At 39.9% G+C, this 21377-nt stretch overlaps 1 protein-coding gene across 1 annotated transcript in view; it reads right to left on the bottom strand.

Moving 5' to 3' along the window:
• Window positions 1–2481: 2481 nt before the first annotated feature.
• Window positions 2482–21377, bottom strand: part of Gar1 (GAR1 ribonucleoprotein) — a 70825-nt gene continuing 51929 nt past the window's right edge. The window contains exons 7-14 of the mRNA XM_026410623.2: window positions 14890–15248; window positions 14574–14672; window positions 14041–14254; window positions 12702–12856; window positions 11977–12036; window positions 8979–9123; window positions 3124–3189; window positions 2482–2804 (exon numbers count right to left, since the gene is read on the bottom strand). Coding sequence (XP_026266408.1) covers window positions 2791–2804; window positions 3124–3189; window positions 8979–9123; window positions 11977–12036; window positions 12702–12856; window positions 14041–14245 — 645 coding nt within the window. The 5' untranslated portion in view covers window positions 14246–14254; window positions 14574–14672; window positions 14890–15248 and the 3' untranslated portion in view covers window positions 2482–2790. The remainder of the gene's footprint in view (window positions 2805–3123; window positions 3190–8978; window positions 9124–11976; window positions 12037–12701; window positions 12857–14040; window positions 14255–14573; window positions 14673–14889; window positions 15249–21377) is intronic.

Raw genomic sequence — 21377 nt, 5'->3', positions numbered from 1 at the left:
TCATTTCCAGTGAGAGACCTCAAAGAAGGACCTTTTCATAGAGGTCTTCCCTTAACAAGTATAATTGGGCTAAAGAGGAAGGGATTTTAATTCCCAGAGCAAGGGAAAAGCTTATTAGCAAAACAAAGAAATACCAAGTACCACACATTTTAACCAATTTTGGCATCAGTCTTATATTTAAGCAGATTATCAAGCACACACATCCTATTTCAATAATAAACTCAGAAAATCAGTGCAGGAGCTGACTTAACTTTTTTGTCTGAAATCTACAAGCCAGATTTAGTCCTCTGTAACTGCTCAGATTAAGGATCCTGTTTTCTTGTTGACCCTTTGAGATTTTCCATCTCAGTTTCCTGTTTTCCTTAACAATTTAAATAATCAGAGATAAAAAGTAATCTCCCCCCATACTTCCAAATCTCACTCCCCTAAATTTAGGTATCAATATTGTTTGGTGTGCATTCATTCTTAAGTTTTTCTTTGCTTATATAAACATGTTTATATAAAAGAGTCTGAGGTTTCTCACATTTTTCCCCTTTTAAACAAAAATGTGATCTATGTATATAAATATATAAACATTATGTATATATATGAACACAAACATCATATATATATATAATGTAATTTGTTTCCATAAATGCCACATAATAAGTTCAAGGTAATAAACTTATTAATAGATACATATTCAAAGGATGGATCTACTCCACCATCTACCTCTGTTTAATTACCCACTTTGATATGCACAAGAGTAATCAACAGTATCTGGATTCAGTCATTCATTTTGTAAAGGTTAATTCTAATATTCTGGATTACCATGTTATAATCTGAAAAACAAGTTGCAATATGAACATGTACTGCTAAACAAGACAAGGTATCAGTACTTTTTTTGTATTTTAACCACTACAACATTAAAATCTGATTCTTCTTAATAGTGAACTTCAATCAAGAGAAATGCTTAGATACACCAAAATTAATAGTGTAAGCATATAACAGAACCACTAGAGGGCTATATTTGTCCATTTACTTACTTTAATTCAATGATTGGCATAATCTTCTCACCTCAGTTCTCACATGAATATAAACAGAAGAACACAGGTTGATTAATCTGTTCCCATTGATTTAGCTACTAGTACTCAAATTCTTATAAATGTAAAGTAATACTCTGCAGAGTACCTATAATAGAAAAATTATCTTCAGTATTCCAAAATACCAAAATATTTTCAAATAACACTAAAAAGTAAACAGTACTATGAAGAACTCTGTTAAAAGCCTGTGGTTATTGGATTTTAAGGTTGTTTCCTTGCTTAGGAAAAAGACTGAAAACCAAAGTTGAAAATGGTCAATGACCTCAAGATATACATAAGGTAAAAGCTGAAATCTCTTAAGTGGTTTGTCTACTGTTGCATACATTACTTTCATTATTACCATTTTAGGCTTTTTTAAATACTAAAAAGAAAAAAAAAACTTTTTAGTAATGTAACACTATTACTTGTCCTTCGGTCAATGCTACTGTCCCTCTGGTACTAATACCATTTAAAAATCAAGAGCAAAATCTCATCCCAAAGACTCTGAATCAAAGAGCCATCTTTCCTGAGCTGTTATGCACAACCACCTCTTTGCATGAAAGAGAAATTTCAACATATCATTTATGGCCTATATGTTGATTAATCTTGCTGTAATTCCATTAATTAAAAAGGATAAGTAAAACCCAAAATACTGATAATAAGCAATTACATGCTATTTAAATGAGCATTAAAGAGTTAATCATTCATGCTAGAAAACTTAATATAAATATTTCCTGCTGAGAAATAACAAGTGAGAGAAAAAAATCTCAAATGATAGTTGGTGAATGGTCCCATGTCACGGTATTCTAACTTACTACCATGGTTATTTCTTGATACTACTATACTAACAATGGTGACTAAAACCAATTTCATTTGTAACATCCCTACCCAAGAATATGAACATGTGAAAGACAATGAAATCATTTATGGTGAATAACATCTTAAACCTTTACAGTCCTCTAAAAATAAGGAAAATTTAGAACATTTACAACTGTTAATAACATATCTATGTTCAATGAGAAAAGTTCAATAAGAAAAATTAAGCATTTCTTAAGAAATTTCTTTAACTAGTTCTCACTTGAACATAGCTACTCATATTTAAATAGATTCATAGCAAGATTTTAAAATTATTAACTACAATTAGAGAAACTGCTTTACTCTATGTACTAACACACAAAAAAGAAAAGGGAAATAAAAGATGCGAATGTTCTCATACACAAAAGGCAAACATTTGGAAAGAGGTACTAATTTATAAATAATCTTAAAGTATTACTCCAGTAGTATGTTTCTTTAGAATATCAGTAATTTATATAAACAAATCCTGTTTTGTTTTTTTCTATCTGTAATTCACTGGGTTTAAGCTCTAGTTGTGTCTTTAAATTTCAAAAACTAGATTTGGTTCAATAAACACACTAAAGAATTTAAAGGAATAAAACATTTTATTTAAAAAATTCATATATGCTTCAAATGAAAACTCCTTTCCATTTATTAAGCACCCACAGAGTACCAGGCACTATACAAAATATAAAGACTTATTTCTGCTCTTTCAGAGCTAAAATGATGGTTCTGCTGCACTCATTTATGCATAACACTGACACACCAACTCCACTGTCACAAAATGACTACATCTTCCAAGACTTGCTCAAGACATTCAGTTTCCAATCCAGAGCAGAAGCAGATCATGCAGTTAAAGCAGAAGTCAACTGATGAAGTCTGTCAGATGCTATATCTAATGTCCTCTCCCTGGGCAAGAGAAAATTAAAGTGTTAACGGAACAGAAAAGAGATTTTTAGTAAATTTACCTTACCAAATGTAACTGTCATTCATACTATACCTTTCTTTGATTTTCAAATTAAAAATACAGCAAAATGTTAGAAATACAGGAAAAAATTTAAAAGAGGAAAAAAAAAGGATATAAAATGAAGCCAAAAATTAGTCTAAAGCAAAGAATACCACAATGTTCTATTTACTTGCTAGCAGAGAGAAAATTAAAAGAAGAAAATGGCAGATAGTATCAATCCTAAAAATTCAGTCATTAAAGACATTTTTTTCTCATACTCACCTCGGAAACCACCACCCCCTCTTCCTCCTCTGAAGCCACCACCTCCTCTTCCACCTCTAAATCCACCTAAAAGGGGAAATTTTATTAAATAACTGTAGCTTCTCACTTGCTGATAAGCCAACAAAGATACAATTCCTATAATTAAAAAGAACAAATGCAGATTCACCTATTTTTTCTTACATAAATTTTTTTTCGAAGATAAAAATGGAGAAACTTAGCAGTTCTCCAATCAGGCAGGAGGGCAAACCCCAGATTACCAACTTTAGATAGGACTCCATCATTATGAATCAGAAAAACTTATCAAAGTATGATTTAGCACTATTGCTAGGTTATTAATTATGTTATTGAGTTCTATAGTTTCCTTATTTAACTTTTGTTTGGAAGATCTGTCCAGTGGTGAGAGAGGTGTATTAAAGTCTCCCATGATTATTGTATGGTGGTCTATTAGACTCTTGAACTTGAGAAGCGTTTGCTTGATGAACATAGCAGCACCGTTGTTTGGGGCATATATATTTATGATTGTTATGTCTTGTTGGTGTATGGTTCCCTTGAGCAGTATGAAGTGTCCTTCTTTATCCCTTTTGATTAACTTTGGCTTGAAATCTATTTTATTAGATATGAGTATGGACACTCCTGCTTGTTTCCGCAGTCCATATGAGTGGTATGATTTTTCCCACCCTTTCACCTTCAGTCTATGAATATCTTTTCCTATCAGATGCGTCTCCTGTAGGCAGCATATTGTTGGGTCTTGTTTTGTGATCCATTCTGCTAGCCTGTGTCTCTTAATTGGTGAGTTTAAGCCATTAACATTTAAGGTTATTATTGAGATATGATTTGTTCTTCCAGCCATATTTGTTTATTGATGTTACTAAACCTGGTTTGTTATCCTCTTTGACTACTTTCCCCCCTTTACTGTCCTACCTCCCATTGTTGGTTTTCAATGTTATTTTCCATTTCTTCTTCCTGTAATGTTTTGCCAAGGATTTTTTGAAGAGATGGTTTTCTAGCTGCGAATTCTTTTAACTTTTGTTTATCATGGAAGGTTTTAAATTCATCTTCTATCCTGAAGCTTAATTTCGCCGGATACACGATTCTTGGTTGGAACCCATTTTCTTTCAGTGTTTGAAATATGTTATTCCAGGATCTTCTAGCTTTCAGAGTCTGTGTCGAGAGATCAGCTGTTATCCTGATTGGTTTACCCCTAAATGTAATCTGCTTTCTTTCTCTTGCAGCTTTTAAAATTCTCTCCTTATTCTGTATGTTGGACATCTTCATTATAATGTGTCTAGGTGTGGATCTCTTATGATTTTGCACCATCGGCGTCCTGTAGGCTTCTAGGATTTGGGATTCTGTCACATTCTTCATGTCTGGGAAGTTTTCTTGTATTATTTCACTGAATAGATTGCTTAATCCTTTGGTTTGGAGCTCTGTGCCTTCCTGTATCCCAATGACTCTTAAGTTTGGTCTTTTGATATTATCCCATAGCTCTTGAATGTTCTGCTCATGGTTTCTTAGTAGACTTGCTGAGCTATCTATGTTCTTTTCAAGTTGAAATACTCTGTCTTCATTGTCTGATGTTCTATCTTCTAAGTGATCCACTCTGCTGGTAGTATTCTCAATTGAGTTTTTAAGTTGGTTTATTGTTTCCTGCATTTCTAGTATTTCTATTTGTTTGTTTTTTATTACCTCTATCTCCCTGTGAAATTGATCTTTTACTTCCTGGATTTGTTTGTCAATGTGATCTTTCATTGTCTGATTTTGCTGTCTCATGTCTTCCTTGAGACTCCAGATCATCTGAAGCATATATATCCTGAACTCTTTATCTGATATTCCATCTGTTGCAGCTATTACCTCTTCTAAAGTTGAGTTGACCTGCATTGCTTGTGATCCTTTCTTTCCTTGTCTTTTCATACTGCACGCGCTTCTTTCTGCTTGGTGCAACTGTTGTGTTTTTGAAATTTACTAGCCTGAAATCACCTCTTCCGTAACTGAATGAGCTGTGATCAGTAGAACATGGGGATGATTACATCATCTCTTTGAAATGGCGGCTGTTGTCCTCCTCTGTGGTCCGACCAGTGTCTGGAACCAAACTGGACCACTTCTCTCCTCTGTCTCAAAGCTGAAACTCCGCCCTAAGCGCTGCCAAAGTCCTAGCGCCAAACCGCTAGAGGCCGTTCACAGACTCAGCCCTGCAGGGCCCAGATCAGCTGCCGCCGGGACCGGCAGGATTGTGTTCCTGATCCGAGTTGCTCCGAACCGGCTGGAGGGGGGTGGGGTGGTAGGAGTGTGGGTCCTAGCGCTGAACCGCCTGAGGCCGATCCCAGACTCAGTCCTGCAGGGCCCAGATCAGCCGCTGCCGTGACCTTCGGGATTGTGACCCTGATCTGCGTCGCTCCGAACCGGCTGGAGGGGGGTGGGGTGGTAGGAGTGTGGATCCTAGCGCTGAACCACCTGAGGCCGATCCCAGACTCAGCCCTGCAGGGCCCAGATCAGCCGCCGCCGTGACCAGCAGGATTGTGTTCCTGATCCGGGTTGCTCCGAACCGGCTGGAGGGGGGTGGGGTGGTAGGAGTGTGGGTCCTAGCGCTGAACCGCCTGAGGCCGATCCCAGACTCAGCCCTGCAGGGCCCAGATCAGCCAACTCCGTGACCGGCAGGATTGTGTTCCTGATCCGAGTTGCTCCGAACCGGCTGGAGGGGGGTGGGGTGGTAGGAGTGTGGGTCCTAGCGCTGAACCGCCTGAGGCCGATCCCAGACTCAGTCCTGCAGGGCCCAGATCAGCTGCTGCCGTCACCGGCGGGATTGTGACCCTGATCCGCGTCGCTCCGAACCGGCTGGAGGGGGGTGGGGTGGTAGGAGTGTGGATCCTAGCGCTGAACCGCCTGAGGCCGATCCCAGACTCAGCCCTGCAGGGCCCAGATCAGCCGCCGCCGTGACCGGCAGGATTGTGTTCCTGATCCGGGTTAGTCCGAACCGGCTGGAGGGGGGTGGGGTGGTAGGAGTGTGGGTCCTAGCGCTGAACCGTCTGAGGCCGATCCCAGACTCAGTCCTGCAGGGCCCAGATCAGCAAACGCCGTGACCAGCAGGATTGTGTTCCTGATCCGGGTTGCTCCGAACCAGCTGGAGAGGGGTGGGGTGGTAGGAGTGTGGATCCTAGCGCTGAACCACCTGAGGCCGATCCCAGGCTCAGCCCTGCAGGGCCCAGATCAGCAAACGCCGTGACCGGCAGGATTGTGTTCCTGATCCGGGTTGCTCCGAACCAGCTGGAGGGGGGTGGGGTGGTAGGAGTGTGGATCCTAGCGCTGAACCGCCTGAGGCCGATCCCAAACTCAGCCTTGCAGGGCCCAGATCAGCAAACGCCGTGACCGGCAGGATTGTGTTCCTGATCCGGGTTGCTCCGAACCGGCTGGAGGGGGGTGGGGTGGTAGGAGTGTGGATCCTAGCGCTGAACCACCTGAGGCCGATCCCAGGCTCAGCCCTGCAGGGCCCAGATCAGCAAACGCCGTGACCGGCAGGATTGTGTTCCTGATCCGGGTTGCTCCGAACCAGCTGGAGGGGGGTGGGGTGGTAGGAGTGTGGATCCTAGCGCTGAACCGCCTGAGGCCGATCCCAAACTCAGCCCTGCAGGGCCCAGATCAGCAAACGCCGTGACCGGCAGGATTGTGTTCCTGATCCGAGTTGCTCCGAACCGGCTGGAGGGGGGTGGGGTGGTAGGAGTGTGGATCCTAGCGCTGAACCACCTGAGGCCGATCCCAGGCTCAGCCCTGCAGGGCCCAGATCAGCAAACGCCGTGACCGGCAGGATTGTGTTCCTGATCCGGGTTGCTCCGAACCAGCTGGAGGGGGGTGGGGTGGTAGGAGTGTGGATCCTAGCGCTGAACCACCTGAGGCCGATCCCAAACTCAGCCCTGCAGGGCCCAGATCAGCAAACGCCGTGACCGGCAGGATTGTGTTCCTGATCCGAGTTGCTCCGAACCGGCTGGAGGGGGGTGGGGTGGTAGGAGTGTGGGTCCTAGCGCTGAACCGCCTGAGGCCGATCCCAGACTCAGTCCTGCAGGGCCCAGATCAGCCGCCGCCGTGACCGGCAGGAATCTGTCCCTGATCCGAGTTGCGGAGATTCAGTCGCCTGGGACAAACTGACCCCTCACACAGACTTACTAGTTATCGGCAGGTCTCCTTCCCGTGGAATATTGTTAGAAGATCTTCAGCAGGTCCCATGCAAGTGTATTTATGTGTCTCTCTGATCCTGTTACTGCGGAGGTATAGGAAATGCTGCTTGCTCGCCGGCCGCCATGTTGGATCCCCCCCACTATTGCTAAATGTATGATTATCTCAACTTTTTAAATATTTTTTAACATTTTTTAAGTTGTTAATGGACTTTTATTTATTTATTTTTATGTGATGCTGAGAATTGAACTCAGTGCCTCACATATGCTAGGCAAGTGCTCTACCACTAAGCTACAACCCCAGTCCTTACCTTAGCTTTTGCTTATGTAAATTCTTTTAATTGAACTAAGGATAGTTTGATTAAAACCACTTATTCTAAAAACAAATGGGAGCAGGTATGGGTAGTTTTGCTCTGGAGATACTATAGAAAATATCATGTGGAAGTTTAACCAAGCTGCATATGTACCATAGGTGATGCTCGGGTGCTAATAAACCTTGAAATTTCAATAGATACTGTACAGCGTACTGTGTTGCTAAGCGATGATGTATGGCAGGTTAGGTATACTAAGTGGATTTTCAACTACATTGGAAATCTCCAATTTAGGCTGGGTTTATAGGGATGTAACCCCATTACAAGTCAAAGAGCACCAATATTACAAACAGTTCCCAGCATGACATCAAAGCCATGGGTTTTAATTCTGGGTCTGCCAACTGATTATGGCAAATGGACCTCTAAGAGACTCCATTTCCTCATACACAAAATCAGAACATCACCTACCTCAAAAATCTTTGCTAATTATTGAAAGAATGTACATGGATAGTAAGAATAAGACCAGCTCTCAGCATACAGTCAATATACAATGACAATTATCTAAGAAACTAAACTTCAGTTAAGATAATCTTATACAGTCATATAGTGCACAATGACATTTTGGTCAACAAAGTCCACGGATAAGACAGTGGTCCCATAAAATTACAATGGAGCTAGAAAATTCCTATTGCCCAGTGACACTGTAAACTGATGCATTATTCACATAATTATGGTGTTAATGATATAAACAAACCTACTGTGCTGCCAGCAATATAAAAGTATAGAACATACAACTTAGTATATCCTTGATAATGATTATTAACATCTGTTATTAGCTTATGTGTTTACTATTCTTTTTATTGTAATTTTATAGTATACTCACTCCTACTTATAAAAAAGCTTACTGTAAAACAATGCCATCTGACACCAGCATTAGCCCCATACATCTCATGTTTACCACCTCTCAACTGTGTCAAGAAGCCACATTGGGTGACTGACCTATACTATCTAGATTTGTGTGAGCACACTTCAATATTCACACAACAATGAAACTGCTTGATGAGGAATTTTTCAGAATTTATCTGCCATTAAGTAACAAATGACTGCACTTTACGAAACTCCCTAAGAAAACCAAGAGATAAAATAACCTAAGAGTTAAACATCGCTCAAAAGTGAACTGTTAAGGTTTTTTTCTTTTTAAGTAACTGAAACAAAGCATTATTACTATGGACAATCTGCCAATACTTGAAAGAAGTTTTACCAAAATAAATAAATACAAGGGAAGTTTGCCTACATACAAAATTAAATTGTACTACTGTACTACATGAATCAGCTGTGGCTATGAAGTCTCATTAGAAATTTTCTCCCATAAGTAACTTACCACCTCTACCGCCGCCTCTGCCGCCACCTCCTCCCCTTCCTCCTCCTCTGCCTCCCCGGCCACCACCTCGTGGAGGTCCTTTCTCACCCGGAGGTCGAGGTAAAAACCTCTGCAGTGGCAGCAACTTAAATGGGTCTATATAAAACTGGAAATTTAATACAAACAATTTGTAAGATAACCTGGGGGACAGTACAATATAATGAAAACTGCTTAGGTTCAAATCTTATTCTTACCACTTATTACTGTGTAGTTCTGAGCAAGGACTTACTTTTCTAGTACCTTGGTTTTCAGTAAAATGTAGATAATAAGGCATGATTGTGTGAGGATCAGAAAGTAATGTACATAAAGCACCTAAGAAGCATTACACACATAAAATTGAGCATAAAATTTAAAATAAAGCATTGGCGTACCAGCTTTCAAGACTTACAAGGGATCACATCAATGTTTCCTGAACATATTGAGTAATGAATGATATACAGAAACTAACCCCATCCTTTTTCTGGAGTTAAGGACATTTTGGAGCTGATAAAATTTTAAGGAAGCATGTTCTCTCCCAGGTCTTCTACACAAAACACAATCAGAGGCTTCAAAACTGTAATATATTAGTTATAATAATATCTGTAGCCCTCTCTACATGTCCCTTTGTTACTCTTCTCTTTGTGGCCCATCATCTCAAAACTATTATCTAGATCTACATTATGCAGTCTGGCAGCCACTAGCCACATGTTGCTATTTAATGATTAAAGTGTGAGAATAAAAATTATGTTCAAGAGTCTCGTAAGTCACACTTCAGGTGCTCAATAGCTATGTTGTGGCCAGTGGCTACTATACTGGGCAGGAACTTCCATCATCACAGAAAGCTCAACTAGAGACTTTATCCCAAGTTGGATAAAGAAACCCTGAACTTAAAACATAGATAACACTGGACTGGAAACCAAAAGAAATATAATGTGCCCAACTTAGTACCTGTGATTTAGGGGAAAACACACACACTACTAAATCCTCAAATTAATAATACTGTAAGAAACAGCAAGGATCTGAATCAATTCACGTGACTATAACAGGTACTTTTCTTTACCCAGGTTGCTAGATGAGAAGCCTATCTCAGCACAGTTTCTTTCTAGGCTATTCAGCTCCAGGGACCCCCTAGCAACAAGGCATAGTTTCCATCTCATTTCCTACCCCAATCTGGCTTCTGGGTCTACTATTCCACTGGCTACTTGAATTCCATGTTGCTAAACCCAAAGAAGACTTTACAGCATTTTGCCAGAGCTGAGCAACTCCTCTCGTAAACACTCCATTCTCCTGAGATACTACTTTTGAAACATGCTTGTAGTTTGACTCCCTTTCTGCAGAAAATATTTCTTAATCTCCGCTAAGACATTTACATTTGGGAAGCACCCTAAAGCTCTTCATCCGTGCTTTTTCTTCTCATTCTTTTAGACTGTTTTATACACTGCCTGTACACTGACAACTTCCAAGTTTCATCTCTAGTTCACACCCTTCCTTTAAACTCCTGACCATTGGACTATTTCACAAGGTCCTTAAATGCATTATGTCCAAAACCACTCCTTATTTCCCCTTAACTCTCCCTTTTCCAGAGTTGCTCATTTCAGTAAATGGTGCCACCAGCTAAAAACATGCTGAAGTTTTTTTTTTTTCAACTTTTTCAACCTCAATAGCTAGTCAGTTACCAAGTCCTATTGATATGATGACCTAACATTTCTCTTAAATCCACCTATTCTTCTGCATTTCAACTGTCTTTCCCTCAGCCAAAAATACCTCTTCCAAGACTACTATAACCACCTACTGGGCCCCTTCACACAAAGTAGTCATTCTTTTCCAATGTGCTTTTCTATTTTTCCATAGTGACTTTTTAAAGAATAAATTTAACTGTTATTATCCTATAATTTAGAAGAAAAAGAAGGTAAAATTAACTGTTATTATTCTATAATTTAAAAGGGGGAAAAAAATCTGAACTCTTTGTGATGACCTAGAGTAATCAAGCTCCTTCCAATCTCACAATTTTACTTCACATCTTTCCCCACCCCTCCTAGAGGTTCTATGCTCACACCATAGGTCCACCTCTTTTAAATACTTACGTGGCTTACTGAGATTTTGCAGTTTACTTGGACTGTACTTCATCCTCTTTGATTGCCCAGTGGTTCCTAAGTGCATTGTCTAACTACATCAAAATTATCCCGGAGCTCGGATCTGACCCCTACTAAGAGCAAATGGGTCAAATTTCTAGGAATGGGACCTAAAAGGACATCTTAAAACCTCCCCCTTAGATAACTCTGAAGTGCCATCAGTATTGAGACTCATTCCTAGTCAACTTTCAACTTTCAGGTCTCAACTTTGGGACCATTCTAAATCTCGTCCCACTAATAAAGATTCTAATGGGAACCTATAAATTTCCTGCATAACATTTATTTTGTTATGAAAATACTTTTAATATCCATCTTTTTCCAGATGTTTTACAATGTAACATTTTACTTAGAATGTTTGCTCATGCAACTTTTTTTGGGGTGGTGGGAGAGGAAGTTGGGGATCAACTGAGGGCCTCACCCATACCAAACAAGTATTCTACCACTGAGCTACATCCCCAGCCCTTAAACATTTTAGTAATTTTTTTTAAAAATCCTCTGGAGTTATAGATTTTGCTAATATGAGCAAGGAGTACATTCTGAAAGGATCAGTAAGCTCAGTGTTTATAATATAGAACACTTCAGTTTAACCCATTTTGTCCCACTGTCCCAGATGGAGAATAGCTATAAAAAATTTAAATTAAGCAACAAATACACCTCTGATGGTAACTTCAAAGTAATAGTCAAACATTTATTATGTTTGCAGAACTGAAAACTTGGTTTAACTGATTAGGTTAAGAGCTTCACTTGTGATACAATGGAGGAGACTGAAGTGCACCAAGTAGTACTATCCAAAGGTATGTCATTCCCTTATAAAACCAAGGATCCTAAGTATTGTAAGTTTGACTCACCTTCTGTAGTTTTTTAAAGGAAGTTGCCTTCATGTTTTCTGACAATTTAACTGAAAAATACTATTGATTTTATTAAGGAATAAAAAATTAAGATGAATATACTAAACCTTCTGAATTCATTTATCATTTTATAAACAAAGTTACAAGGTACAAACATATATTGAAAAGAGAAAAAAATAGATTCCCAGAGGAAATGGAAGTTTTCTTTCAAAAACAAAACATACCATACCATTCCAGCAACACCATAATATGCAATGCAACCAATTTAATCCTGTAGCTCTTATCTAATAGTCCATAATTTCTAAATTTTCCAAAAAGAAAGTCATTTTTCTAGGGCTTTATTTCAGGACATATAAATGAATACTTTTTCCCTTCTTCATTCTCCTTATGATCCAACCTGTTGTAATACTGATTTATTCATGTATGTGTATGTATTTTACTTTGGGGGATTGAACCAAGGGATGCTCTGCCACTAAGCTACATCCCTAGTCCTTTTTTTAAAAAATTTTTGAGACAGTCTCACTAACTTACCCAGGCTGACCTTGAACTTGGGATCTTCCTGCCTCAGCTTCCCAAGGTGCTAGGATTATAGGCATGGACCACCACACCTGGAAATGCTATCTTAATTAAGAAGTTAAATTTAATGACTATTTATTTGCAAAGGGGAGATAGAAAATAAATTCATGGTCAGTGAAATTACCAGGTTATCCAATTAAAAAGGATACAAAATCTCTAAGTTGTCCAAATATTTCATCCACTTTTCCAATTTGTTCTTTGTTTTCTAAATAAACAGGAGCATTAAAATAAGGCACCTTATTTTCATCTGTGGTACATTTACAAACTATGTCATCTTCACAAGGATGCAGGAACTCGCCTAATACTGAAATAGGACAAGAAAATATGAATATATGAAACTATTTCAAAGGATACTGGCCAATGTGTCTGATTTCTTAACTGTCTGAAATTTCACTATACCTGTTCTCTTCTGAGACCGAAGAGCACAGTCATTAACAGTGTGGACTTCTTGAGCTGACATGCCCACTCCACAACTTACAGCTAGTAACCGCAGCTACTAGTTAAGGTGACCTAGGGAAAGGTCTTCACTTCCTCTCTGCTTTAGTGTCCTCTTTAATATGGGGATAATAACATATAAGCTGTATCTACACCAACACATGATTAAGTGGAATAACAAATGTCAAGTGTTTAGAATAGTGCTTGACACACTGAGACCATTCAACTGTAAGTAATCTTATTATAACTACTCCAATTTCATCAAACACCACGCTTTATTTTCCTGATTTTTTTTCTCTTTCCCCCAACCCTTAAATGTAAATCAATCTCCATTCTTGTCTTTTTCCCCCCTCCTTTCCTAGAATCATTCCCACTACCACCTCTTTCCCAATGATTCTTAATCATTTTCAGGCAAGTATACAGCCCCAAAATATCTAACTCTAACTATTACCCCAAATAAAACACTCATCACATGCCTGCAAAATTAACTCTCCTTCCCTATCCAAGCTCAAAACCTTTCATTTCTAGTATCAGTCAAGTTCTACTCACTTTTTTCCCTTCAAATCTTTTCCACCTAACCCTTCCATTTTTTCCTCACTGTTGTCATCCTAAATCAAGACCTCGATGTCTCATGTAAGGACTGTTATAACAGCCTGTGAGCTGGGACCACTGCCTTGAGCTATAACCCCCCCACCTTGAACCATCTCCACACGGATCCACCCATTCTTAGTCAGACTCTGTTCACTTAAAACCCTAGCAAAGAAACTTAATTCTGAATCAATTTTCTCATCTGTAAAAAAGGGTAAGCATCCATTACTGCCTAATTAATCTTTTCAGCCTAAGCTCAAGTTACATAGTACATTCTCTAATATCTTTTTAACTACAATACCATTTTAAGTCAGTTTCCAGCACCTCCCACCCCAAGCTGCATACTCCTTTTCGGAGCTGCTGGATCTATCCTTCAGCACCCAACTATCACTCAAACTTGCTGATAACAAACCCACAATCAAACTCCAATTCTCCAAACAGGCTAAATAAACTTTGAAGACATACAGACTACACGTTCCGGAGGTCCTTGATCTTGGCTTTTGTTAAAGCCTCCGCGGCCACCCCCTCGTCCAAATCCTCCTCTGCCGCCGCCTCTGAAGTTGCCGCCTCCTCCACCTCGAAAGTGGTTGTTGCTACTGCCACCACGGTTGAAGCCGCCGCCACCACCACCTCGGTTAAAGCCCCCACGACCTCCGCCTCGAAATGACATCTTTCCTACCTGGTGGAAAAAAACAGTATCTTATGATCACTGTGGTCTACGAATACACATGTGATATCCCTGCGCCTCGCTCAGAACACCATAAAAAGGGACAATTACAACAGCATCCCTGACATTTCGCCCACACCGCCAATATTATCTTCCCAGGGCCCCAGGAGCGCCGCGAGACCACACACCAGCCTCGCCGCCCGCGGTTACTACCTCCTTCCCAAGTAGGAAGCAAAGTCTTCACGCTGCATTCCCTTTCTTCCTCCCTCCCTCCCGCAGCTGCGTTCTGCTTCCCACATTCTCTGATCCTTTTGCTTCTCTGACCACTCACCGCCGCCACGTGCACCTTTGGCCCGGGCCTTTACGTTCACACCCACCCGCAGGATACTTCCGCCGAGCTGGAACCTCCTCGGCCACCGTACGGCATAGACTTAAAAAAAAAATACAGACTCGAATTACTGGTTTGCAAAAAGAGCCAGTCACGGAGAGAGGCAGCGACACTGACGCCTTTCTAAACAAGCCCCCAAAGCCGGAAAAGAAGCAACAATATCTAACTCCAACCAGTGGTTTACGACAGTAAGATCAACTTGCTTAGCAAGAGAAAGCGGAAGTAAAGCGAAACGGCGTCCATTACGTCAGGACGTTACCGGAAGTATTGCCGTCGTGTTGCCCTAGGAGATAGCGGAGTTAGCGACCCGCCTCCTCTTCCCAGAAGTCGGGCGTTTAAGTGTCAGGCGAGGTAGCGCTCCTTCAGTCTTCGCTCTCTGGTGTGGTTCTCTTCCCACCCTCAGCCTGGAAAACCGGTCTTTAACCTCGTTCATCCGTTGGTCGCCGACTCTAGAAGTGTGGCCATGGTTCCAGGCCGCGCTCTGCCCAGAGGTGGGTCTGGCCATATCAACCTGTCACAGCTGGCGGAAGTGTTTGCATTCTTTCGAGGCCCTTGTTTGTTGCAGATCTTTTGAAATGTACGCCCTTGTGGGCTGAACTGTGCCTCTCCATTTGTCCTCTGGTTTCATTAAAGAAAGAAAAGTGTATGTGTTTAAAGAAATTATTATCTGATAGGAAGCCAAATCCACCTTTTAATCTTTTGTACAGTGTAGTTGATTCATTCATCAAGTACGACGTTTTGAGCACAAATGGGAGAAATAGAAGTTTCTCCTCGTTTTTCCGTAAGCTTTTGGTATCTGACATAATCCCCACATTGACCAAAATTCCCTCACTAGTAAAGATAGTGATCTCTAACTATTATATTTGGTTGGCCTCTTTTTTTATGTTAAACCTCTATGATCTTTCCTTGATATTTGACACAGTCTACTGCCCCTTTGAAAGAAGGTGGAGATTGGTACCCTATTTCAGAGCGTTATTGTAAATGGAATTTTGAAAGACGGTTTGTAAACTTTACTATGAAAATATTGGGAATCCCAGTATGTCTACACTAAATATAGTGGGCACCTAATATCCCTCAAAAGGAATTTGTTGAGTGTATTTTAATTCAGATTTGATAAATGCACTTTAAATTCTGTGCATCTTGCAGGTATAGAATTATTCATAATTGCCCTGCTCTGTACATTTTTTTTTTCTTTTTGGTACCAGGGTCTGAACTCAGGGGCACTCGACCACTGAACCATATCCCCAGCCCTTTTTTGTATTTTATTTAGAGGCAGGGTCTCCCTGAGTTGGTTAGTGCCTCGCTATTGCTGAGGCTGGTTTTGAACTCTGATCCTCCTTTTTCAGCCTCCTGAGCCACCGGGCCCAGCTTCCCTGCTCTATTTTGTATTGTGCAATTTAACATTAAGTTTAGTGTTTCTATTAACATTTGGTGTCGCGCTATTGTCTCCAACTCCAGTATGATAAAAACCATTGAACTTGTATAAGAACTTTAAGATCACCTGTTACCTAACTACTTTATAAATACTCGACATTCAGAAAAGTGAAATACCTTCACCAGCTAGTAAGAACAACAGACTAGAACTTTGATTCTCACAATCCTCAGTCCTTTATTGTCCCTCCTACCTCCACCCTATCCTCTTCCCAAATTGTTCATCTTTCCATTTCCTATATGTCTTCATGGTAGCCTCATACTCTTGGTTTCTAATCTCTGAACTCAGACCTTTGAGCACTCTCCTCCTTGCTTACCATCACTACCACCATCCCTACCCCAGCCTGGTTGCAATCTCTTTTATCCAAAGCTATCAATTTATTTTCATTTCTTCCAAAATAGCTTTGTATTTGTCAGCAACTGATTATAGGCCTCTTGACACTCATGCTTCCTTGTCTTATTCCTGCCCTGAATAATCCAATACAATTCTACAAGAATTCAAATATTCAGAAATACTAACAGTGAGTAATGGCATCTTCTCACATTATGAACATCTTTGTTATCTTAAATACTTTCAGGCTTAACTTCTTCCTCCCATCTGTACTGCATTTGATGACATATTGAACTTAGTAAGTTTCCTTATACCATTCCCATTTCCTTTAGCGACAAATCTAAGTAAAACCTCTCTATCACTTATGCCTTCTATGTAATTAACTTTTCCCCCCTGTGCCTTACACCATCCCTTTGTCCCATCAAGCCAGCATTGCTGCCTTTCTTCTCTTTCTCTTTCTTTGTCAATTGCTTCCTTTTTCTAGCTAGCATAAGTTCCATTTCCCATCTACTAGACCAATCTCTATTTTTTCACCCTGGAGGAGCTCCTGAAATAATTTTCCTGACTCCAGAGCCACTTCAAAAAAAAAACCTACACACACACACACACACACGTGCACACATGTTACACAAAATAGCATGATAAGCAAGTCAGAAACAATGATCAGATAATAATTGTCAATGCTTTTGTTTTAACTGTGGCGAAATACACATAAAATTTACTATCATCATTTTAAAATGTAGTTCAATGATATTCAGTACATTTACGTTCTTGTACATCTCTGCTCTTTTGGATACAGAATGATGTTTTTCTGTGAATCTGATTTATCTGCTTATTCTATAAGCTAATAAGAATAATAACTCACAAAAAATATGAACTAATGCAAAATAAATGAGAGGGAAAACTTCAGCTTTTTATTTTAATTTGGTAAAAGTTACAATTTTATTTTAATGAATGTTGATTTGTTTTTATAAGCCTGGATATGCACAAGAGTCATTTTAAAATGAAAATGATGAAATGTGTTTGTTCAGTGTGAAATCTTGTCTTTTGTTGTGTTTACACCCATTCTAAGTTGAACTTGAAATTGGCACATACATTTCATTTTCAACTGAAATGAGATAGTTTCTGTCTTTACTCATGATGCTCATTCAATAACAACAAAAAAGCTTTCTCATACAAATAAAAAGTTGAAAAGCATGGCAAAATGATCATTCCTTTCCTAATGAACAACCGAATGCTTTTCTTTCACAGAAGAACAGAGTTTAGAGAAGGGAAAATCAGTACATTTCATCTGTTTACAGTCATAAACTTATAAAGTTCTTCCCTTTCTGTCAAAGTCAGGTGCTCAGGATGATAAGATTCAGGGAAAGGGGCAGTCATCCAGTGAAACAGTGTATCAAAGGAGAAGGAAAATATTGTTTAACCTGTTCAGTTTTGTTCTGCAATCTTCCCAAAGTGGTTTTCAGTAAGACTTGAGACTTTCTTGCTCTCAAATCCAAGCAGCAATGGAAGCATTTCAAGATGTCTATTTGCAATATGACTTTTCCAACAATTTGATTTCCATTTAAACCTAGGAATCTTATCACTGTGAGTCCAAATATTTTCTCTAGAGCTTTGAAAATACTTGTTCAACTAGTTCATTTGATGAAAGATGTCTGTTAAGTAGCTAGTTTCTGCAGCCATTCTTCATCTTCAAAGCTGACAAAAATCTGGATTACTTTTTTTTTTAATGGTACTGGGGATTGAATCCAGGGCCTTGGGCATGTGTGGCAAGCACTCTACCAACTATATCCCCAGTCCTCACCTTCTATTTTCTGAAAAGTACTCCTACAATTCATTTTCCAACTAAAGCATCCTGTTAAGAACCAAAATCTGTATTAGTACCTTTTCTTTATAATAAATTACCCAACAGTTAATTATTTAAAACAACAAACATCACTTTGCACAATTTCTGTAGGTCAGAAATTCAGGCCAGGTGTAGTGGCTTATATCTGTATATCATCTCTGGAGGCTAAGGCAGGAGGATCACAAGTTTGTGGCCAACTTGGACAACTTAGCAAGATCCTGTCTTAGAATAAAAAGATAGCTCTTGCTACAAGAAGGATCTGGGATCTGGACTCAGTCACTGGTACATGGGGGTTGAGGGGCAGTATTTCAGATCCTAGGGGTTTGTTTTGTTGTGTTATGTTGTGGTTCCAGGGACTGAACTCAGGGCCTCTTGTATGCTAAGTATACGCTCTACCTCTGAGCTACAGCTACAGCAAAAAAGGAAATAAATCCAGAAATGTCATTAGCTGGATAGTATTTGTATATTCTCCTTTACTATGATTCGTAATTCTCCTTTACTATGATTTGTAGTTAAGTGCTTTTTCAGTTTTGCTGGAGCCATTGCTGCATTTATTAGTTGGGGGGTTCTTCATCACAATTATATGTTCTTTATCAGAATTACTGAGGCTTAGAATTCTCTCCCACTTCATCCTCACAATTCATTGGATTGTAAGTCATATTTGTAAAACACAGGTGGTAATCAAGTACTGTGAACCTATAAAGCAAGTCAAAGCATACTGAATATGAAAACAGTGTATTCAAGACAATATGAAGATGATCTTCTGGTAGTAATGAATTCTAACAGCATAGAATTTGCATTTCCCCAAATGGTGTCATGTGAGGGATATTGGTTTTTACAGATTGTTTTTTAAGTACAAAGAAGGAGGTTACAGCAAACCATTTATTAAGATTACTTTTGTTGACAAGAACAGCACAGGACTTTGGTTGTCGTCCTTGGTAAAAAGTGCAATAAGAAGGAAAAAACTTTTACTAAGGTTATTTGTTGCCTCCAGGTGGTCAAAAAGTTTGAAGAAACCTGGGATTAGAGTTCTGTAACAAGGATATACCATCTGCAGCAGAGAATTATACTCCATTTGAGAGTGTAATTGTGTTCTTCTGGTCCCTAATAAATGTCCATGCCCCTCTTCAGCTCACAGGAACTGCTTTCTTTATTTTTTTTCATGTGTCCGTGTTTTATTAACATAGGTACCATTAAAATACAGTATGCCTTCAGGGTCACATTTCTATAATTAAGCATTAAATACTGATCTCTTCTCCACCCAACCGCCCGCACCACTCTCCCAAAACCACACACAGCAAACTCCTCTGCAACCTCACTTTAAACCACAAGGTCACTTGCTCCTGGCCCAACCTGGACACTTCTGCATGGCTTGCACCAGAATGCTACAGGAACTTCTTAATAGAAAATATAATATAACTTGTGAGGGAGGAATAAAGGGAGCATGGGACACTATGTCACCATGTGGCCAGAACTGCCTTCTGACAATTGAGTACTTGGGTCCTCACAGATTTACAAAGCATAAGGTTAAGCAGACATAGCAACAATGTATCTTTTATTTTTATGTTTTCCAGTGCTGGAGCTGGACTGAAGGGCCTGGCACATGCTCTGTAAATGCTATACCAATGAACTACATACCCAGCTGCAAAAATGTATTATGACATCCACAACCAAACACAAACACCACCAGAGGCTACAAGCAAGGTACATTTAGCAGGTATCCCAGAACCATTTGGGGAATCATCCAAATGGATGCCCATGCCCCTCCCTTTCAAGTCACACATATGGCTATATGGGGAATCTACTGAAGGAGGAGAGAAAAACCAACTGAAGGAGGAGAGAAAAACTTGAAATTGGTTTATAAGTGGGTTTGCTTAGTATGCAGGTACAAGTCAAAAATAGGCAGCATCTGTATTACAATCACATGGGTACTTTAGAAAGACAGTGGTGAGGAAAAGTCCTCCCTAGAGGCAGAACTTAAGGGGAGTACACTTGATCATCCACTCCAAATGAAAACAAAAGTGGACTGGGGTCAGATTATATATGGAGCCTTAGACAATTGCCTGACCATCTTTGTTTTGTAGAAGGAAAAATATTTGAAGATCAAGAACAAAAAGTTCTGGGATTGAAATATGGATGTATACATGGGAGTTAGCAGGAAATCTTTGTAACACATGTTAATGCTCACTGATGCATCTGCTAGAGAAAAAGTCAGTAAATAATTTTGAAAATGCCAGTTTGGTATTAACCATTCTCAGCCATCAGTTCCCCAGTGCTGACATGATCGGTACAAGAATGAAGTGATGATGGAATCAGGGATGGAGGGGACCCATGAAAACTGTAGCATGGACCTCCATGAATCATTGAGCTCTGCCATCAACAAATGCTCCACCCAACAGCAAGAATCCAGTGCTGTGCCCACAAGATGGCACAATTTTATCAAAGAGACCAACTAGCCATTTGGTGGCAAACTAACTACCTATGATCATTTCAATCTTAGAATGGCCAGTGGTGTGTTCTCACAGGAATAGACATATATTTGAGATGGTGAAAGCAGGAGCTTTCATTAGAACCTCCATTGCAACAATTCTGTGTACAAAGCATCTGATGGGCCAAGCATATGAACAAGCTGGTGAACATCCTGATCCATGATTAGCATCCTGACTGGACAGGGGACACATGATCACTGAGTGTCTCATTCTGATTGGATGGAGAAACTCCTTAAAAGTCAATAGCCAATAGCTTTAAAGGTCTCCTTCAGCAATACCATATAAATCTCTAGACAGCAGCAACTCAGAGGTAGCCCATTTGGGACCCTGCCTTTATGGGAGCTGCACTTCTTATCTGTTTAAAGAAAAACTAATTTTACACTCCATTGTCCATGGGTCTTACTCAAAGAACTTACACCTTACCACTGTGCATCTCAAAGTGGGTGTCCTTTTTCTTCCTACAGGGGTTCAGTTAGTATCATGGTGACAGAGTGTCTAATTTTCCAGCAAGGGATCCCAAGGATCTAAGGAGAGTACATACTTGATAGCAAAAGAAATGCAAGAATTGGCTTAAGACCATGCAGTCCACTATCATATCACATATCACACTACCCTAAGTTGGGTTAATATTGGAGTGGCCTCCAGAATGC

This window comes from Urocitellus parryii, chromosome 10, assembly GCF_045843805.1.
Source record: "Urocitellus parryii isolate mUroPar1 chromosome 10, mUroPar1.hap1, whole genome shotgun sequence".
NCBI classification, from domain to species: Eukaryota; Metazoa; Chordata; class Mammalia; order Rodentia; family Sciuridae; genus Urocitellus; species Urocitellus parryii.
The sequence above is the reverse complement of the archived record's forward strand: the minus strand, read 5'-3'. Positions and strand labels throughout refer to the sequence as shown.